Here is a 19,226-nt window from a genome sequence, read left to right on the forward strand (position 1 = left end):
CCATTTCACCAAACCTAAAAAGGCTGTGCCACTCTGAGTCCCACCTTACTACTTCCTGTGACTCTCTACCTCTCCCAGTTAGTCTTTGATGTTCTATGATTACTTTCTGTCAACTAGCTGCTAACTCAGCCCTCTGACCCAAGCTTAGTTTTATTTAATCAACAGAAATGCAAACTTGGGGTTCACAGTGTGATCAAATATCCCCCAACACACATGCATAGCCATGACTGACATTTTGACATGGTGCTAGAATCTGAACTCAGGTCCTCTTGCTTGTGCAGCAAGCCCATTACCAACTGAGTCTTCTCCCCAACTCAAAAGGCATCTGTTTAAGTATTCATAGGTGGTGTGGCAGGAATGCTTAATGACATTGTGATTTCTCTTACACTATTGAATGATGTGTCTCATCAGTAGGCTGTAACACTTGACATCATGGATGGGCCCTTGGGCTGAGGGATAGAGGCTGTGTCTCAGGACCTCATGGGGTTAAAACCCAAAGCTAGGACTTCTGGGCTTGGAGGAGCACATGACGGTCAAGTGGCTTTCTAGGTATCAGGCAGAAGCCTCCTTGGTTCTTCTGGGACTCTGCTGTCATCCATCTCAGAGATACACTTTTCCCTAAGGAGCTTCTCCAGGTGGAGTCTTCAGGTAAGAGCAGGAAGAAATGAAAGGCTTCCAGGAAGGCAAGATATTGCTTTCTGGTGCAGTCCAGAGCAGCCTGGGATGGCAGGATCTCAGATTTCACCACAGCTCTAGGCTACTGGATGATCAAGCAGACAAGACAGACATTCTAAGTATCTACCTATGGGGCAGGGCAGGGAGGTGGGAGGACGGCTCTCCCGTTCTTCTACGCCAGGCAGTCTGACCAGTGTTAGCCTTTTATGGGGATGATGGAGAAGCTTTCCTTTCTTAAAATTTCCCTTCTTCATCCCCTCACCCCTGTTGGACCACTGCCACTGGATGACTGCCAGGCACTTACTGGACCAACCCCCAGTTCAAAACCCATTTGGATGAGGTGGATGAGGACCAGGAGGAGGGCACCAGTGACCCCTGCTGTACAGTGCTGCTGGGTCTGATGCAGAAGAATCGCAGACGACAGAAGAGGATTGGCCAGGGCATGCTCAGTATAGGCTACGCTGTCTACCAGGTACAACTGAATCAGACTCCTTTGTTGGGGTATACTGCTATCTTCGATCGGGATGTTTCAGTCAGTGATTGGCATTCATCTTTCCTATTGCCCAAATATCCTTATATAAGATGTTGTCCTTGCTTCCTTACTTCCCTAGAACTCTTATTGATGCTTGGATTCCATAGTTAGAGACTCATCCCTATGGCTGGAATTTCTGCTGCTAACACTCAGATGCGCAATTCATTACACTTTGCCTGTCAGTGAGAACTCGATGCAAATTAGACTCTTTTCCAAGAAGAGGTGTCTCAGGGGACAGAAGCCCAGAATGTGAGGGTGAAAAACATTTGCGCAATAAAATGCATTTCAGAGTGAGAGAATGTGGCTGGCTACAAAAGTCAAATGTCCACAGTCCCTTCTGCCTACCATAGGAGGTCATTTGGAACACATAAGGCACCAGCCTGGGTAAGAGGAGTCACACAGCCATTTTTGGTTCCGGAGTCTCTGGATTGAGGAACACAGCTGGTTCTTGTCTCAGACTTCAGTCCCTGGTTCATGATTCCAGCCTTCTCCAGTGACTACCCTTCTGTGGACATTGTCTCCCCGATACAGTAAATCGAGTCTTCATAACTTGACAATTGAGCTAGGACCATGCTACTTCTTTACCCAGGGAGAGACTCCATACAATGTATCCCACAGGGAGTCAGATTTTAGCTTTTCGGTATAGTTTTTATTACAAGTGAATTTCTTGGTTAAAAATACAATTCTAATCAGGAAGACCCAGGGCCGCTGGGAGGCCCAACATCTCATTGTAAATTAATGCACATAAAATAAGCATTATAATAAGAAGTATTGTAATAAATTTTGTAACAAGAAAAAATTCAGCTGCCAAGTCCATACATTCTTCCTCCAGCTCCCTTTATCATATTCTTAAACTTAGGGTTTCAGGTGTGTGTGTGTGTGTGTGTGTGTGTGTGTGTGTGTGTGTGTGTGAATATATCCTGACAAAAACAACCTAGGGAAGGGTTTATTTTAGCTTACAGATCAATGCACAGTTCACCATGGCAGGAAGTCAGGGGAAGTAGGAACTTGAAGCAACCGGCCGTTTTATGTCTGCAAACAGAGGAGAGCAGTGACCATACACTGTTTAGTTCCCTTTCCACACTCACCTATGCCAAGACCCTAGCTAGGGAATGGTGCCACCCACAGTAGGTGAGTCTTCATATGTAAATTAACAATCGTACACAAGCTGGCAGACTTATCTTCCAAGGGATTCTAGATTCTATCAAGTTGGCAATTAACACTAACAACGTATATGCAAGTGTGCATGTATGCATGTGTATGTGCAAGCGTGTGTGTGTGTGTAATTGGAAGAATGCTACTTAATGGCCAGAGAAAAGAACTGAAAGTAACTAAGCTCCATTTTACTCCAACTTAGCTCTTCCAGCCCTGTCTAGGCACAAATACTGCAAGCCCGCCCTCACTGCTTCCAGACATAATAGCCCTGCGTGCATCCCAACACAACAAACTTGCCTGACCATCTACTCCACACCATGTGCAGAGCTAGAAGCAGGGGATGCTGAGTACTAGCACACCGTTCCTGTCCTCTGGGTGCTCCCAGTCACTAATGGGAAGCTGATGACAGGGCAGGAGGGATGCGTGATGGTGGTGTGACCACAGCAGCCTGGGCTCCTCAGCTTCACACTGGCCGAGACTTTAATCAGGTCTGCAAAGATAACCTAGATTTCAAAGGTGAAGAAGTGAGAACAGTCTAGCCCGAAGGCACGCCATGTGCTCTCTCAGGGCTTAAAACCTAGCGAGTGTTTCAGAGAATCGACAGTTGGCAGGGGTGGCTACAGGGTGAGCCACTCAGGGACGGTGGCCAGTGCTTCATCCGTCAGGCCTCCTTCATTGTGCCAGATCAACAAAACATCCTTTCTTGATAACTGTGTCTGGTATGATGTTTGTACCAATAAATAATACACACAACATGTCAGTTTCATATATCGAATTATAGCTGTTTATAAACTACTCCAGGGTGTGTGATCTGTGGTCCCCCTTCTTGTCATCGGAGGCATATAATTTAGAGCTTGCACTCTCTGAACAGATTGGTCACACAATTTTAAAGTCAAATTGAGGATGGAGCTGGATGGAGATGGATGGAACAGCTGGAGTAAGGGGAGCAGCCTGGGTGAGGGGAGTACCTGGGCTGTGGGAAATAGCTGGACTGCAGGGATATCATATTTCCATCCCTGCTGTGTCTCCCTTCTCTGGCTGTAGCCATCTAAAACTGGACGCTAACCTGAGCTTGAAAACTTACCAGTTGAGAAGCTGCCAGGCACCCCTGAAGGCTAAAGGGCCCACTTTCTGCCACCCACGCAGAATCTTGCATTTCACAGATGGCTGCCCTTCCAGTCTCTGTGGGCAGTGGCTTTTCTGGTCTGGCCCAGGAGACTCAGAGCCAGGTGGACTCAGAGCATATTGTCCGAAGTGTCCAGGTCATTGAGGGGAAGCTGGTCAAAGTAATTACGGGAGCTCATGATGGGCGGGGAGGCCTCTGCGGGGCTGATTGTGTTTCAAACTCCAAATGAGAGGAGATCTCATGCCCCTTGACTGCCCTAGCACTGCTGAGAAAGTGCCAGCCAGACCTCTCTTCCCCTCAGCGTGGAAGGCAGTCGCACAATGGGCCTAAGCTGCCAGGATGCTCTTCTGGTTCAAACAGCCTGTGTCGTAGGGGCGGGGGAGGGAGGACACAGGAGGGCTGGAGTTCTCTTTTCTAGCCTGACACAGGAACACTGAGCATAGCAGGGCTCCCCTTCTGGGTCTGACTGCTCTTCTCCACAGTTGTGCCTGAGGAGAGAGCTGCAGCCCAGCCAGCGACAAAGAACTCACTATCTCCCTTAATCAAAGCAAGGGGCTGGGAGGAAGGTTGCTGGGGCTGAGGGAGTCAGGCTACTGCATCCCTTTCTCCAACCTCAGTGACATCCTCCTTGACTAGCTTCTACACTGCCAGACATGGCCAGCGTAAAGGAAGAAGCCCCTTTCCTTCCAATTTAAAAACATTGGCGGAATCTCCTATAGGCCAAGTGTGGGTCACGATGGCTGAAGACAGTTTCAATTGTGACTTAGATTGAGGGGAATTTTCTTCCAGCCAAATCCGTGATCTGCCAGGCCCAGGGTGGGAAGAAATTGGATCCAATTTAAGTGCAAATGTTATTACATTTGAAGCATTTGGGAGATCTGGGTAGATTACACAAAGTAAAAGGTAGGGGCTTCCCCAGCCCCGGACTTCTAGGACTCAGCCATCAGCACAAGGCCTTGAACCCCCCCCCCCCATCACTTTCCAGTTCCGAAATGCACACCGCACTTCCATTTTTTTCTCCAACTTCCTCCCTGTGTGCTGTCATCTCTGTCCGCAAAGTGTCTGGAGAGCTCCCAGGTGACTTGCTCTTGTCTTTCCCTGCAGATTCCCAAGGAGGTACGTGAGTATGGCCTGGACAGAGGTGGTCTCCACTGGGTAAGCAAGGGCATGCCCGCCTTTGGCTCCATCCTGCAATGGAGACAGGCTCTTCCGTGGCTGCTCTTTTGATCTGGTGAGCTGGTAGTCCTGAGAGCCAGTGAAAACAAGTGCAAGCCACACCTGTCAGACCTTTGGGAAGGGAGCAGGAGTGAGCCTTGCCCCCATATGAATTGTGGTTTGGTCTGAATAAGGCCATTACTGCATACTGTAGGGACCTTCTTGTCTGGCCACAGGAACAAGTGCTCTGGTGTCTGATTAGAAAGGGAAGTGCCAACTTCACCCTCTGCTCTGGCTTGTCCTATGCTCCTCAGTAACTCACACCCGGCTTAGAGGATCCTATTAGTAGTGTCCTTATGGTCTGAGGTTCCCTCTGACCTCCTGAGCCTTGTTCACCGGTACCACCCACCTCAGCGTGCTGAAGGTGGGAGCCCGGAAGCACTCTGAGCACTCTGGAGACACCCAGGGCATATCGGAAACATACCTGCATGGCCCCACAGGAGAGCACAGTCAGCACAAAGCAAGGACTCAGAGTGTGCTGGCCCAGGGTCATCTCTGCTGCAGACTCGAAAGTCTAAAAAAAATCTCAGTGTACAGGCTACATCCCAGCAGGTTATAGCAGCATCCTAGGGTCAGGAGAATACAGGCATCGGAGGTTATAAACAGTCCCTCGACTCCAGTGAGGAGCCATGACTGGGTTTTGACCTGGAGTCAATTGCACTGATCACGCAGTAGCCTGTGACAGGCTGCTGGCTCTTTCCCTCTCGCGGGCTCACAGCTTGACCAGGGTGTAGGTAGCGAGGCCCAGGCTGTGTTCCCAGATGGCAGACTACTGGTCTTTCGTGCCCTTGGGTCACAAATGCAAGCTATTTATTGTGGAGGGGACAGACGGGGTGTGTGGTTCAGTGCACTATTCTCACCCTGGAAAATCATCCAAACCAAACCCGAGTTAAGTGCGGTTCATGGCATGTCCCAGCAGAGATGATCCATCGATATGAGTGTGGGGTCCTATGTATGAGTGCGAGAACTTTCCCCAAGAGCATCCACTGTACCCTTGATGCAGATCCTGTGATTTGCAAGTGTCAGAGTTTCTGGTCAAACTTGAACTTGCCTCGGGATCTCTGGAGGAATTGTTACATCACAAACCATTGAGCCTCATATCTACAGCATCCAGCTCTATGGGTCTGGGGTGAGCCTAACTCTATGCACACACCCCATCCTGCAGGGTTCACCTGCTGACTTTAGCCTCACACTTCGAGAATCAGCCTCGGTTGAGCCCGTTTGATTCCAATACTATCATAGTCACTGAGTTATGTCAGGGGAAGATGTGAAAGTTGGAGAGCCCCGGACACATAATTGGATGGGGTCTCTGATAGCACAGAAGAAACCCAGTTCTTACCTCAGTGACTCCAGGTCCCACTCGACTAAAGCTTCCTAAACAGGGATTCTTTGGATTCTGTATTCTTCCAGAAATTGTTTGCCCTTCCCCAGCCAAGCCCAGATATCAGTTGGCTGCTTGTCTTCACTGACAGTACCTTCTCCCATGGGATTCTTTCCTCCTTCCTTTCCATCAGGGATACCAAGAACGACATTACACTTGTTACCCTTAGATGTTGGCTGTGGCCTGGCTGATGCCCCAGCATGCTTATGCCAGGGTGTATACATTTTCAGAGAGAATTCCAAGCATTGCAGCTGTCCTAGCTGCCACCTGGAAGGATCCCTGAGGCATCCCAGCCAGGACAATGATGGGGTGGTGGGCACAACAAGGGGTCCTACTTTTCTCCCCTGGTCAGCAGAACTGAGATTCAGAACTTGTGGCCATGCATGGACACTGGCCACTCCAGGGTGGGTGTTTTGGCTCCTGCAGCTTGCATGCACCTGCCTCTGTCGTGGGTATCGTGTAAAGATTGATGGTAGAGACACGGGGCTCCGGGGAGGCTTAATTACAGCGCTAACAACGTTGGCACCTGTGTTTTCGGAGCAGTCTGCAGTCAGTAATTAGCCTGTGTCACACCCTGGCAGCGTCCTCCCACACTTCTTCGCAACAGATTTATGGGAGTATCTTGCCCTCCCTGAGGAAGAGTCCTGATCCCCAGGAGGCCAGGAGGGACCCAGAACCAGGCTTGGATAGCTGCCTCCTCTGTCTGTCTTCTTCAGTGCTCGGTCACTTTAGTTGCTGTCCAGGGCACTTCCCTTGGGACCAGGGTTAAAATTTCCTTCTTCAGCCTTGAACTGGACTCTGAGGGTCAATGCTGCTCTCACAGAGACAGCTGCAGAGTCTGGTTGCTGGAATCATGAAGGGAGATATGCAAAGGCCACACTAGATACCCCAAGCTTTACCCTTCATTTAACTGGGGAGAACTAGAGGGCAGGGGGCTGGTCAAGGTCACGGTTAAGGCTTGGCACCCAGGAGGCACCCCAATCCACCTGATGGTTGAGACACAGTGAGCTAGCTTGTGACTGGACTGAGCCTTCCGATTCTTACACACTAGGTGCAGGGGGAAATCCCTAATTCAACAGGATGCTGAACTCCAAGGACAAACTGACTCTGTCCATTGCTCTGTGCAGCTGGAGAGACACACGGATGCTCACCTGGGCCAGGACTTCTTCCAGAGCCACCAGCCCTCTGCCCGCTCCAGCACCTACATGAACCTGCGTGAAGTGTCCAGCCGGGTCCGGCTGCCCCCAGGACAGTACCTGGTGGTGCCATCTACCTTCGAGCCCTTCAAGGACGGTGACTTCTGCTTGAGGGTGTTCTCAGAGAAGAAGGCCCAGACTCTGTGCGTCTACTTTGTGGGGGATGTTTTCTGAATGAGGCCACAGGTGGGAGTGCAGCCTTGGGGGGCCCATTGCTGAGACACCTGCCCCTGTATCTAGAGGATATTTGGAAAGAAGGACACCCAGTGGCCTACCCTGTGTGTGTCTTCGGCTTCCTCCACTTCACTAGGAATTTCTTCATCAGAAAAGTCAGGGCTGGGGAGACAGGGCATCATCAACAGCCTATTGACCAGCTGTCCTACTGCCTGGCAGAAGCTGATGAGATCTGGGGCAGGAATGTGCACACAGTAACACATACTCAGTATACACACCATATAGATACACACTAGTTATACATATTACATGAAACCCACATACTATATATACACTAGACATATATACAACATATGTACCATCTATGCATCCCCTCCTTATATATGTATACTACACCATATACACGCTATAGGGAAACATATACACTTGTATAGCATGCATGCTGTGTATATCACGTATACACACAACACATGCATCAGAAACATAACATACAAAACGTACATATATTATTCATACCATATCATATACACACACCACAACATGTGGCATGCATAGATACACATACTACATACATAATACATACCGTATACTTCAATACCATGCAGTATGTATGTATACCACGAATACATTACTCTCTCTCACACACACACCACACATACTCATTACACATACATCACACACAGAATATTCTCATAGACATCCAGAAATTATATACATATTCCATGTACCACATACCACGTGCACCAAACACATACCACACTGCAAATCCTAACGCACAAAACATACACACTGCCTACCCCCCTGTCATGTACCCACCCCCATACTTCACATTCTCCACGAGGCCAGCAGAGGACATGGCGGCCATGAGGTTTCAGAAGAGAGAGCGGAGCCCCTGGGGTGAGATGGGGAGTGTCTCAGGACTCACCACGCTCAGCATTCTAAAATTCACCAGGGAGCAGAGATCCTCATCTCTGGTGGAAACTTCAGGGCAGGTCGTGGTTGGGGCAGTAAAGGGGGAGGATTCCTTTTAGGGGTTCAGCTACACTGTTGTGTTTTAAAGCAGGAACTGAAAATCCTGGGTGTGAAATCAACTTCCCATTAGAGAAAATTCCCTCTGAAAGAACCCAGCCATTGGCTAAACTTGCCTTTTCATGTTTAATTCACTTCTGTCTGAATTTCAGAGAAATTGGGGATGCTGTGGCTGGAAACCCACATGAGGTATGTTGTCACAGTACTTATTCATAGGGACCACCAGCCCCAAAGAATGATGCGGAGACTTAGTATTAATTATGAAGGCTTGGCCTTAGCTTAGGCTTGGCCCACTAACTCTTATAACTTAAACAAACCTATTAATCTACTAATTTATGTTCTGCCATGTAGCTTTTTACCTCTCCTTCATTCTGTATGTCTGACTCTCTCCATGTCTCGCTGGTGTCTCCCCCCACCCAGTTCCTCTCTCTCCAGGGAGTTCCGGCTAAACTCTTCCTGCCTAGCTATTGGCCATTCAGCTTTTAATTAAACCAACCAGAAGGCTCCTTGGCAAAGACCTGTCTTCATAGTGTACAAAAAGATTATCCCACAGCAGTGTGCAATCCAGTTATGACAAGCTCTCACACTACTGTGTAACAGACATTCAAGTTTCTTATTAATTTAATGGAGTTCTTTATATATTGAGATTAGTAACACTTTGTTTCTCTGGGACATAGTACTATAGTGTCTAAGAAATGACACGAGCATCTGTTCACTATTCTACACACATACACACACACACACACGTGGACATGTGTGTATGTATGCGGGGTTTGTGTGTGTGTGTGTGTGTGTGTGTGAGTGTGTGTGTGATATCTTTCTGCTTCATGGGAAGGAACCAGGGGTGAGGGAATGTCTTTACCTGACACAGGTCCAGCTCCATCCCTCTGCTCTTCACCCAAATGAACAGCTGTATGCAGCTGCTACTCAAAGTGCCCTCTAGGGGCTGAGCCTGCTGTCCTGGAATGGACGGCAGTGGGATAGACGTGTTCTATTATTGGGACTAATCAACCGTGTAAGCTGGCGTTTCTACAGATGAGTGGGAACATCCCACCTGAGGATCCACCTGCCTGGGGCTTGGGGATGAGTTTATCTGGCAGGAAATGCCCTGTCACCTGCCTCATCTTCCTACAGTTAGTTTATCCGATGTGACTGCTCCTCAGGTCGGCAGCCCACTTGTTAACCTTCTCCCCGAACCACTAGGCCCATCCTGGACTTGGGTCTCAGCAACTGTGCACCAGCTGCAGACGGGTGCTCAGCTTCATCACTCCCGGGTCTTACCATGCTCACTGTGGGACACAGAGACACTGGAGGAGACACAGCATGTCAGGGTAGACAGTACAGAATCTACAAGTCTGTTTTGGTTTCTGTTAACTGAACCAGGCTGGCAGGGGCTCAGTTCTGGCTATCACTGGGGCTCTCTGTCTCCATCTCCATGTCTTAGGGTTTTCTGGAGCCTCAACTAACACAAAGTCCCTTTCAGCTATGGGTCTGCCTTGGCATCCTGGGATCTGATGACACGTTCCTTCACAGGCTGCTACATTTGGCTTGTAGCTTGGGAAAGTGCTAGCCTTCAGACAGAGAGCCTTCTGTGGTTTCCAGAACATGGCAATGGAACTATGCGAGGGATTCTGGGATTCTAAGTCCTGGGACTTCCAGCATATTCTAGTTCACAGAATCTTTAATTCTCTTTCTCTTTGTGGCCACCTCTGTCCCAACATATACATATCACACCACATACACATGATTTAATGCACATACTGTACACACATACTTACCATACTTCACCACATCCTCACCATAAAATATACAACACATGCTACTATATACACACCATACACATGCATACCCTATACCACACAACATACATATATCATACATGCATGCTATATACACATCACACACATAATATATACCACAATGCTTATCAAAAACATCATATCCCACATATTGACTCCCATATACCTACCATACAGACTGCATACTTGCACATACACATACCATGCATGTATATTATACACTTCATCATAACGCTACACATCCCATGCATGTATAAAGCACAATAACAAGACTTATGCCACATACATACACAGAATACACACACACCATACCCGCCTGTGTACACACGGCAGTGGTAATGTCTTCGTTAGACTCAGGACTTTACAGGAGATAGAAAGAGCCTCGAAGTCATGGACAGTTAGATAGAGAAGCAAAGGGCTTGGCTGCCTTGTGAACCAGCCACTCTCGATGTTCAGATGTGTGCCGTTGAGCAGGCCTGCTAAGAGGGTAACAGCACCCAGGTTAGTCACGAGACTCCTTCCTTGTCCTATTGTTACCAAATGTTTCTACACACGTTCTGCCAGGAGAGTAGACACTCTTCGGGCAACACATTGTTTGAGACACTGAAAAATCTCAACGCTCACTGTATTTGCTCACAGACCCAGGGCAGCCTCCAGTTTGCCCCAGATAATGGATGAACAATTCTGAAGCTCTTTGTCATTGTACAAACACATCCTCCCATTCTGTGTGTCCCAACAGTCCCACATCCAGCGCATGGGTCCCCTCATTGGCAGACTGTCTGATACAGACACCATCTGTCCATATGTGTGCACTAGATTGTCAAGTATGTGCCAGAGGAGTGGTCTTGCTATGGAGCACAGCCTGGCCTTGAGCTCCTGTTCCTCTTGCCTTTGTCTCTCAGAGACTGGGATTTGAGGGCGCACTGCCTCACTTGGCTCTGCCCTTTAAAATGCAATTTCATACCTTTTCTCCCCAGAATAATAGAATATTATGCTCCATCTAGAATTTATGGGCTCGCCACTAGACCTTAAAGTACATGAACAATATAGCGACTTTCTCTCCTGTAAAACCACTTTAAATCATATGTGTGAAACTGTCACCTTTTCCTTATAAAAGAAGCTGTGTGTGTGGCTTTTAGTTTTTGCATCTTGTGGGTGATGGTAACATCAGTAACCTCATGTTAGAACCATGGAAGCTGAGATAATAGGATGTTGTGGGTGATGGTAGCATCAGTAACCTCATGTTAGAACCATGGAAGCTGAGATAATAGGATGCTGTGGGTGATGGTAGCATCAGTAACCTCATGTTAGAACCATGGAGGCTGAGAGAATAGGATGTGTGGGTGATGCTAGCATCAGTAACCTCATGTTAGAACCATGGAGGCTGAGAGAATAGGATGTGTGGGTGATGGTAGCATCAGTAGCCTCATGTTAGAACCATGGAGGCTGAGAGAATAGGATGTGTGGGTGATGATAGCATCAGTAGCCTCATGTTAGAACCATGGAGGCTGAGAGAATAGGATGTGTGGGTGATGCTAGCATCGGCAACCTTGCAGTAGAACCACAAAGGCTGAGGGAATAAGATTTGGGAGACAGGAAATCTCATGGCCTACCAGAATGGGTGTTTTTTTACTGTACAAATCTCCAAGTGTTGGTTTGTTAATTCTTTGAGAAGTCTCTGGTTGTTACTCTAGAGGACGGCAGAGTAAAACATTTGAATCTTGGTTCTATCATTATATTAAATCACAGTGTAATCTTGTCTCCTGTCACTTAGCTGTTTATTTTTGTGTTTTAATTCTATATTCTTTAGCAATGTATTTAGATAATATATATCCTACTTCTCCTCTCCAACTCCCCGCAACTTCATCTTTATTTCTTTCTTCTCCTTCCCCTGCTTCATAATCCACTGAACACGATCAGTGCTGACCATAAATGGGAGCCAGGCCACTTGTTGGCACATGGGCAATCTACCATGGCCCCACGGCTGAAGAAAACTGACCTTCCCTCTATCAGCATCCATCACCTGCCAAAACCTTCTCAGTTAGGGGTAGAATCTCACACACCTCACCTACCCACACTGGCATGTTGTGCAGGGGCTGTGTAGGGAGATCACAGCTATGGTGAGTTCATGAGTCTATCAGCCTTCTCATGTCTAGGAGACACCACTTTGCAGCCATCCTCCCCGACCTCTGGCTCTTACTATCTTTCTGTGATGTTCCTTAGCTCTCTAAACCTCCGTTTCCCCATCTGTGAAAAGTGTATAGTAATGAGATGACCTCACAGCGTGGCCACACTAAGTCGCAGGCAGTAGGTAAGGACGACATCATTCCCGCCACTGTAACTTATGACTATAGCATCATCAGGCTATCTTGGGCCTTGTGTACTTATTCTAGTGGCTTTGGAAGAAATCAACATGGTTTCTGGAGACTCTTCAGGCTGTCTGGGAAGCTTCGGCTTTTCCGTTCTGTTTGGTGATGACAGTCAGGGATACTTTGGAAAGCATTCTGTCAAAGGCACCTTAGAATGCCTGGTGATTTTCAAAGGACTGACACACATTAGCTCTCATTTCATTTTCAAGATGACACTATGTAACAGTCCTACGTAGGTGACACTTTGTATCAGTCCTGGGTAGTTTGATATTAGCATTGGGAAGTGAGCGCTTGTCTGCAGAGATAGGTTCCAGCAAGCAACCTGTCTGTATTTCGAGCCTAATCTTCTGGCTTCTGGTTCTGTTGTATCTACTAGGTTGTGGTCTTAACTCCATTTTAGACTTTTTCTTCTTTTTTTTATGACTCTGCAAAAAACACATATGAACAGCTTCACACTTTTCATATGATTTCTGGAGTTCAGATTCCTATGAGGTTGTTGGCAAAATCCTTAGATATTCTCCAGACCCAGCCTGAGATTTCCTTGTGTCTGTTTTTGTTGTTCTCTGAAAGTGATTCAGGGTTGAAACCCGAAATTCAAGGCTTAGGGGTTTGGAGAGATGGTTCAACAGTTAAGAGTGTATACTCCTCTTGCAGAGGACATAAGTGTGGTTCCCAGCGCCCGGGCAGAGTAGCACACAACTGCCTGTAACTCCAGCTTCTGGGGCTCTAATGCCTCTGACGTCTCTGGGCACCTACACTCACCCACAGACACATGCCCCTCCCCACACATATAGATAGTTAGCATTAAAGTAAGTCTTCAAAGAAGAGATTCAGGGGTTGTAGACTCAGCGAGGAGCTCTGGATCAGGCATGGCAACCTGCTGGACTGCCAACCCTCTGGGTGGTTCCCTTCCTTACCACCCACCTGTATTCATGACTTATCTGTGGCTATCAGAGGACACTGCACCCAAGGCAACTTTTGTAAGAGTTTATCTGGGCTTATTGTTCCAGAGGAATAAGTGTCCATCCCAGCAGGCAGGCATAGCAGCAAACAGAAGCCATGCCAGCAGGAATAGGAAGCTGAGAGCTCACCTCTCCAAATGCAAGTCAAATCAGAAAGGGCAAACAGCAAGCAGAAGGAGGCTTTTAATCCCAAAGCCCACCTCCAGCAAGGCCACACCTCCTAAGCCTCCCCAGGCAGCCCCACCAACTAGGAAACAAGGGTGCAAATGCCTGAGACTGTGGGCGACATTTTTCACACTACCGCATGTCCCCACTTAGCGGGAAGCCTGGCCCAGCCCAGTCTCACAGAAGATGCTAAATGACTAATGGTGGCCTGGGATTCTCCGTGTTTCACCCCACAGCTCCTGTTTTAACTTCATCACTGTCGTCCTTTCCAGCCACATCCTTTGGACGTGGATAGAGAAGATGAACACTTTCAGAGCCTGTTTGAGGAGTTCGCAGGCAAGGTGCGTGGAGGGCAGGTGCCTTGTGCGCTGGGCAGGAGCAGGCTCCGGTCAAACTTGTCTGCACCCCCCCCCCCCGGGGGGGCTGCCGGAGCACAGAGGGCGGAGCTGCAGACTCTGGGGTTCCAGCCTGTGCCTATCATGTGTCACCTCACCCTGTCTCAAGCTGGCAGGATTTTCCTGTGTTTTTGGGAGAGACAGGATAACTATTGTTCAGAGGCCACTTTTCTTCCTGCGTTGACTGACTTGAGAAAATAGAAAAGCCCAATCTCCGGTTCTCGCCAAAAGCCTTTCAGTTTGTAAATTGGTCCTGTCAGATTGGGCCTCTGACTGGAAAGCCAGGGCAGCATGACCTCTTTAAATCGATAGCCTTCGGAGGTGGAATTGCCCAGCCTCAGTAGGAGCCTACTCAGTTAACCTGCTCTGGGAGTGGAGACACAGCCCACTGGAGACCAGTGGTGCTGTGGGATCTAAGCCTGTCTCTGGTGTGTGTATGAATATGATTGTGGTTAGGGTATGCACAACTGTCCCTGATCCCCTATTCCTTCTCCCCCTGTCCTGCTGCCCAGGGTCCATTTTTGGTTCTAGTCATTTAGCAGTCGTAAGTGTGAGCTCACCCAAGACCAAGTGTATCCCCACTGGCCTCATAGAAGTTTGGGATCCTGGATGGGTCATAAGGTGCTAAAGAGACCCCAAGAAGGGAAAAGCTATACTTCCTACCTCACTTTTGCCATTGAGGCTCCAAGAGCCTTTCTGGACTTAAATGGAATGGAAGCCTGGTGCAGTGGTCTGTCATTCCAGGAGTGTGGGAGTCTGAGGCTGGAAGCCCGCAGGAGCTAGGAGTTTGGGGACAGCCTGGAATATATGGTGAATCCTCAGTTGGGAGTGGGGGAGGATGAGGGAGGAATGGGAAAACACAAGACATACCAGACACCCTTGCAACAAGGCAAAGCAACCCTGCAAGCAGCGCTCTGGGTGGCCACTGACACGCACTCCCACAGAATACATCGCCTGTATCGTTGAGGGGCGATGGAGAGAAGACACAGGCCACCATGCCCCCCTCTGTTAGTAAAGTGACAGAGGGTTAAGGTAGTCCAAGGTCACAAGGTCTCATGGAGGTCATAGCCAAGGTCCAGAGTGGTCTCTGAGAGCCCCATTTCATTCCTGGTCAAGGAATGAACTTATCTACTGAGAGGTTTTTCAGAGGGGTTCCGGGTGTCAGTCTAGAGCTGAGCACCCTACACCCCAGGGAGACCTTTGTGCACTTTTGGTATCAGCTCTCCAATGTCAGGACCTGGTTGGGGGGTACAGGAGGACCAGAGCGATTGTCTAGGTTGGAACCCAGCGCACAGTCCACTGCTTCTGCTGCGCCCCTTGTCCCTTGCCCTACCTGAGGTCTATCTGGGCGTTGAGACATGTATCTTCTCTCTGGCTCAGTGTTCACACCAAATACACCCGGGCTGCTTCATTCCCTGAATCCGAATTCCATCCTGAAAATGTGCTCCTCTATGGAATAGCAGCCCCCACACGTGTGGGAAATCTGGCACTTGGTGCCTGTGAGCCCCAAGCTGTTATGGTACGAGGATACAAGCCGCTGTACGTGTGTGTGTATGTGTGTACACACACAGTGATTAGCAGTTTCTGTAGCCATGGCTCTTTAACTGTAGCGTGGACATACTTTTGTTAAAGGTTTAATGAAGCCACACATCGGGCATGAGGTACATTAGCGCTAGTTACCACTGTCACTAACGTCACACTCTGCCCTCTGACCAAGCAAGTCCCATGAGACACAGCGAGAGGCTGCGTTGGCAGCCTTCTGTGGAGCCGGGTGCCAAGCTTTCCCCACTAACTCTCCTGTGCTCTTCCGGGCTGTTGGACACCAGAGGGGATAGGTAGGTTGAGTTTCTAAATAACACACACTTTGGAAAATCAAAGGGCGGGTGGACGTAGAGTCTGCCTGAGGAGGGAGCCCTCGACATTAATTGGACACCATGAAATAGCTTGTTGGTTCTGACATAATTCACATTTGGGCTCTTTCTAGGATTCTGAGATCAGTGCTAATCAGCTCAAGAGGGTCCTGAATGGAGTGTTTTCTACATGTGAGTTCTCCCCGGCCAGAAAGTCCGTGGGCATCCAAGAGAAGTGCCAGGTGGGGCTAAGAGAAGGGGCAGGCAGGGATTGGCCAGAAGTACCCCAGGTAGGGGAGGGGTCCAGGCTGCCTCTGACCTTAGAGATCCCGACTCTGTGGTGAGGCTGGGGAGGAGGTGGCATTGGAAGAGCTGAGACTCACACTTTTAAGTACCCAGACCTGGCAGGACCAAGAATCTTGACATCAAATGCAATTATTTGTAAGCCCTGAGAGCAAGGAAGCTGGGCTGGGCTTGATTTATGTGACACTCTTCTACAAATGTAATGTTGCCTGAAGACACTTTATGGTGCTTCTTTGGGGAAGTAGCTGGGAGGGGCGATTCTGACCATTCTTGTCTATACTCAGTTGCCTAAAGCTTCAGACTTCTTCTAGCCTTGGGGAGTGCCCAGGTGTCCACCTGCTCCCCAAGGAGGGCAGTGCATCCTGTTTCAAACCTCAGTGTCACTGAAGCCAGCATGGAGCCAGGCACTTTCTGCTCTGGTCCACGCATGGTCAGGGTTGAGTCTTCGTCTGCTTGGGTGATGGGCTCTCACTCTAGCTCAGAGACAGACAGGGACCTGAACAGTGTCCTGGGGCTCAGAGCTCTACCCTAGCTTAGGATAGCCCTTCAGTTCTCTGCTCTGCTCTTGCTCCTTCTATGGCTTAGAGCAGAGAGGAGGAGGGGCTCCAAGGTCTTTAGCACCCAGGTGAAGGCAGAGGGCAGGGATGTCTGGAGATCCAGCAAGACTCCGGTGACTTAACAGCGACAGCTTCATTGAGCCACTGTGTGTTGTGACTAGGGAGCCAGGTGGCCTATGTTTAAAACCCAGCTCTGTTCCCTACATAGGTCAATGACTTTGAGCAAACTGTAGAAGCTCCTGGGTTTATTGATCCTTGTTTATAAAACGAGGATGATGATAACATCTGCCAAGCAGGGATCAAATAGTGACAGGGAGACCCAAGGAGGGGCTGGGGTGGGGATGGAGAGTATGTGGGCTTACACCAATATCCTGGTAACAGAGCAGAGCTGTTTTAGTAAGAACTCAGCATGTTTTGCTTCCCATACCACAATGCTCAACTAGTTCTTGGTTGCGAGTAGCATCAATATCACCAATTGCGTTTCCATTTGATGGCAGGCAAAACTAAAGCTACAAACAGAAATCTGTGGGCAGCAGGGCTGAGGTTCAGAGGTTCAAACACAAGGCCAGTGCTGCTCAACACTATATCCCTGGCTACCAGGAGGCTGGCGGTATCTGTCCTGAGCCTCTCACGATGCTCTAACCGTCTCCATTGAAACTGTACTCTCTTTGATAGTCTCCTACTGCCTAGATCATTTGTCTCACCTGTCTTCAAACAACCCTGACTCCACCTTCTTTTCTTTTTAAATATTTAGGAACAGACATGAAATTTGATGGATTCAACATCAACACATGCAGAGAAATGATCAGCCTGCTGGATGTATCCTTTAAATGTCACATCTTTTTTTTTCTTTTCTGTTTTAAAGGCTCCTCTACCTTTTTCCAGTAAGGAGGGAGGAAAGGGGAGAAACTACGAAAAGAAGCATACTTACTGATCATATGTCAGGAATGGTGTTTGAGTTTTAAAGAAAAATGCATCGTTTTGTAATTTGTCTTGACCGTACTTGAGACTATCTCCCAATTATTCATAAAAAAAACCCAAGATATTCCATAGTTGAGTACCTCAAGTTCTGGAACTTAGAGACAGCAAGTGGTTTTTGCCTTCCTCCTTCCTCCACACTATGTTGAGCACAGTGCCCCCACCTGCTGGAATTTGTCCAACTCTCCACCCTCACCAGGGCCCCTCCCTGGTTCCCCTCATCATTGTATGAGCTTTGCTTAAGACTCTCAACATGGCCCTTGGGTCTCCACTACCAATAGTTTAGGATTATGATACAAGATAAAACCCATTTGTTCTCTCTGATCTCACCTCCTATTGAAGAACGGTCTTTTCAGTGTTTGCCAGAAAACTATTACACAAGACCTTAAGCTGCATGGCTGACAAATAATAGACATGACAGATCTTACAGTGTGAGGTGCTGGGAAACCTAGGATCAAGACACAGCAGACGTGTCTGGTGAGGGCTTGTCTCCTGGTTCCTGGCTGTAGCTTCACAAGGCAGAAGGGGTTTCTCTGGAATTACCTTTATAACAGCACAATTGCATTCATGAAGGGTGCCCCTTGGTGACCCAATTACTTTCCAGAGGCCCCATTTCTTGATCCCTTCATACTGGGATTAGATTTCAAGACATGGATTGGGGGGACCTAAACACTCAATCTATTATAAATGGGTAGGAGTTTTCATTGATGAATAGAGAAAACATTATATGCGTCAAGGAAATTCTATACAAAGGTACAGGGCACTAATGGATCAACAGCATTTCCTTAAGATTTGCCTGGGACAGGTCCAGGTGGCCATTCTCCACTTACTGGTGGTGCAGATGAATCCTTTAGCCTAAGGAGGCCTGCTTCAGTTCTTAGGGTCTCATTCATGATGAAATCTGGTGACTTACTCCAGGAGCCTTTCACCAGTGCCGGAGAAGGCAGGAAGAGTGACTTTACATATGGCAGTGTCTGTGTAAAGTTATAGTAGTGGGGGGGGGTGTCGCCAATCTCCGTTCACGTCATTATTGATAGATAGGTGGTGCTGTCTAGTGGCCTCGGAGCTCCAAGTGGCCACTAGCCGAATAGTGCTGGAGCCTTTCTGCCCTTGGTCCCATGGAAATGGGATTAATAGTTCAACCTGTGATTAATAGTTCAGCCTGTGATTAATAGTTCAAGTTTGATTAATAGTTCAACCTGTGATTAATAGTTCAAGTCTGATTGACTTTGCCGTGGTTAGGGTCTTGGTTTCAGAATCAATCTCATCAAAGCTTTCTGGTGATTTCAACTCAGATTCAGATTTGGCTGTAGTTACACACCTATCATTCCCAGTGGCACCGTATCTCTCAGGGCTGCTGACTTG

At 48.2% G+C, this 19,226-nt stretch overlaps 1 protein-coding gene across 1 annotated transcript in view; it reads left to right on the top strand.

Annotated features, from left to right (window-relative positions):
• Positions 1-19,226, top strand: part of Capn8 (calpain 8) — a 72,168-nt gene that overhangs the window by 45,452 nt on the left and 7,490 nt on the right. Inside the window, 7 exon segments of the mRNA XM_041635248.1 lie at positions 972-1,147; positions 4,593-4,604; positions 7,212-7,423; positions 8,636-8,672; positions 14,051-14,119; positions 16,158-16,215; positions 17,638-17,702. Of these exon segments, the coding sequence (XP_041491182.1) occupies positions 972-1,147; positions 4,593-4,604; positions 7,212-7,423; positions 8,636-8,672; positions 14,051-14,119; positions 16,158-16,215; positions 17,638-17,702 (629 nt within the window).

The sequence above is a fragment of the Microtus oregoni genome, unplaced genomic scaffold (assembly GCF_018167655.1).
Source record: "Microtus oregoni isolate MIOR12 unplaced genomic scaffold, Mior012 000047F_ref0000412, whole genome shotgun sequence".
Classification (NCBI taxonomy): domain Eukaryota; kingdom Metazoa; phylum Chordata; class Mammalia; order Rodentia; family Cricetidae; genus Microtus; species Microtus oregoni.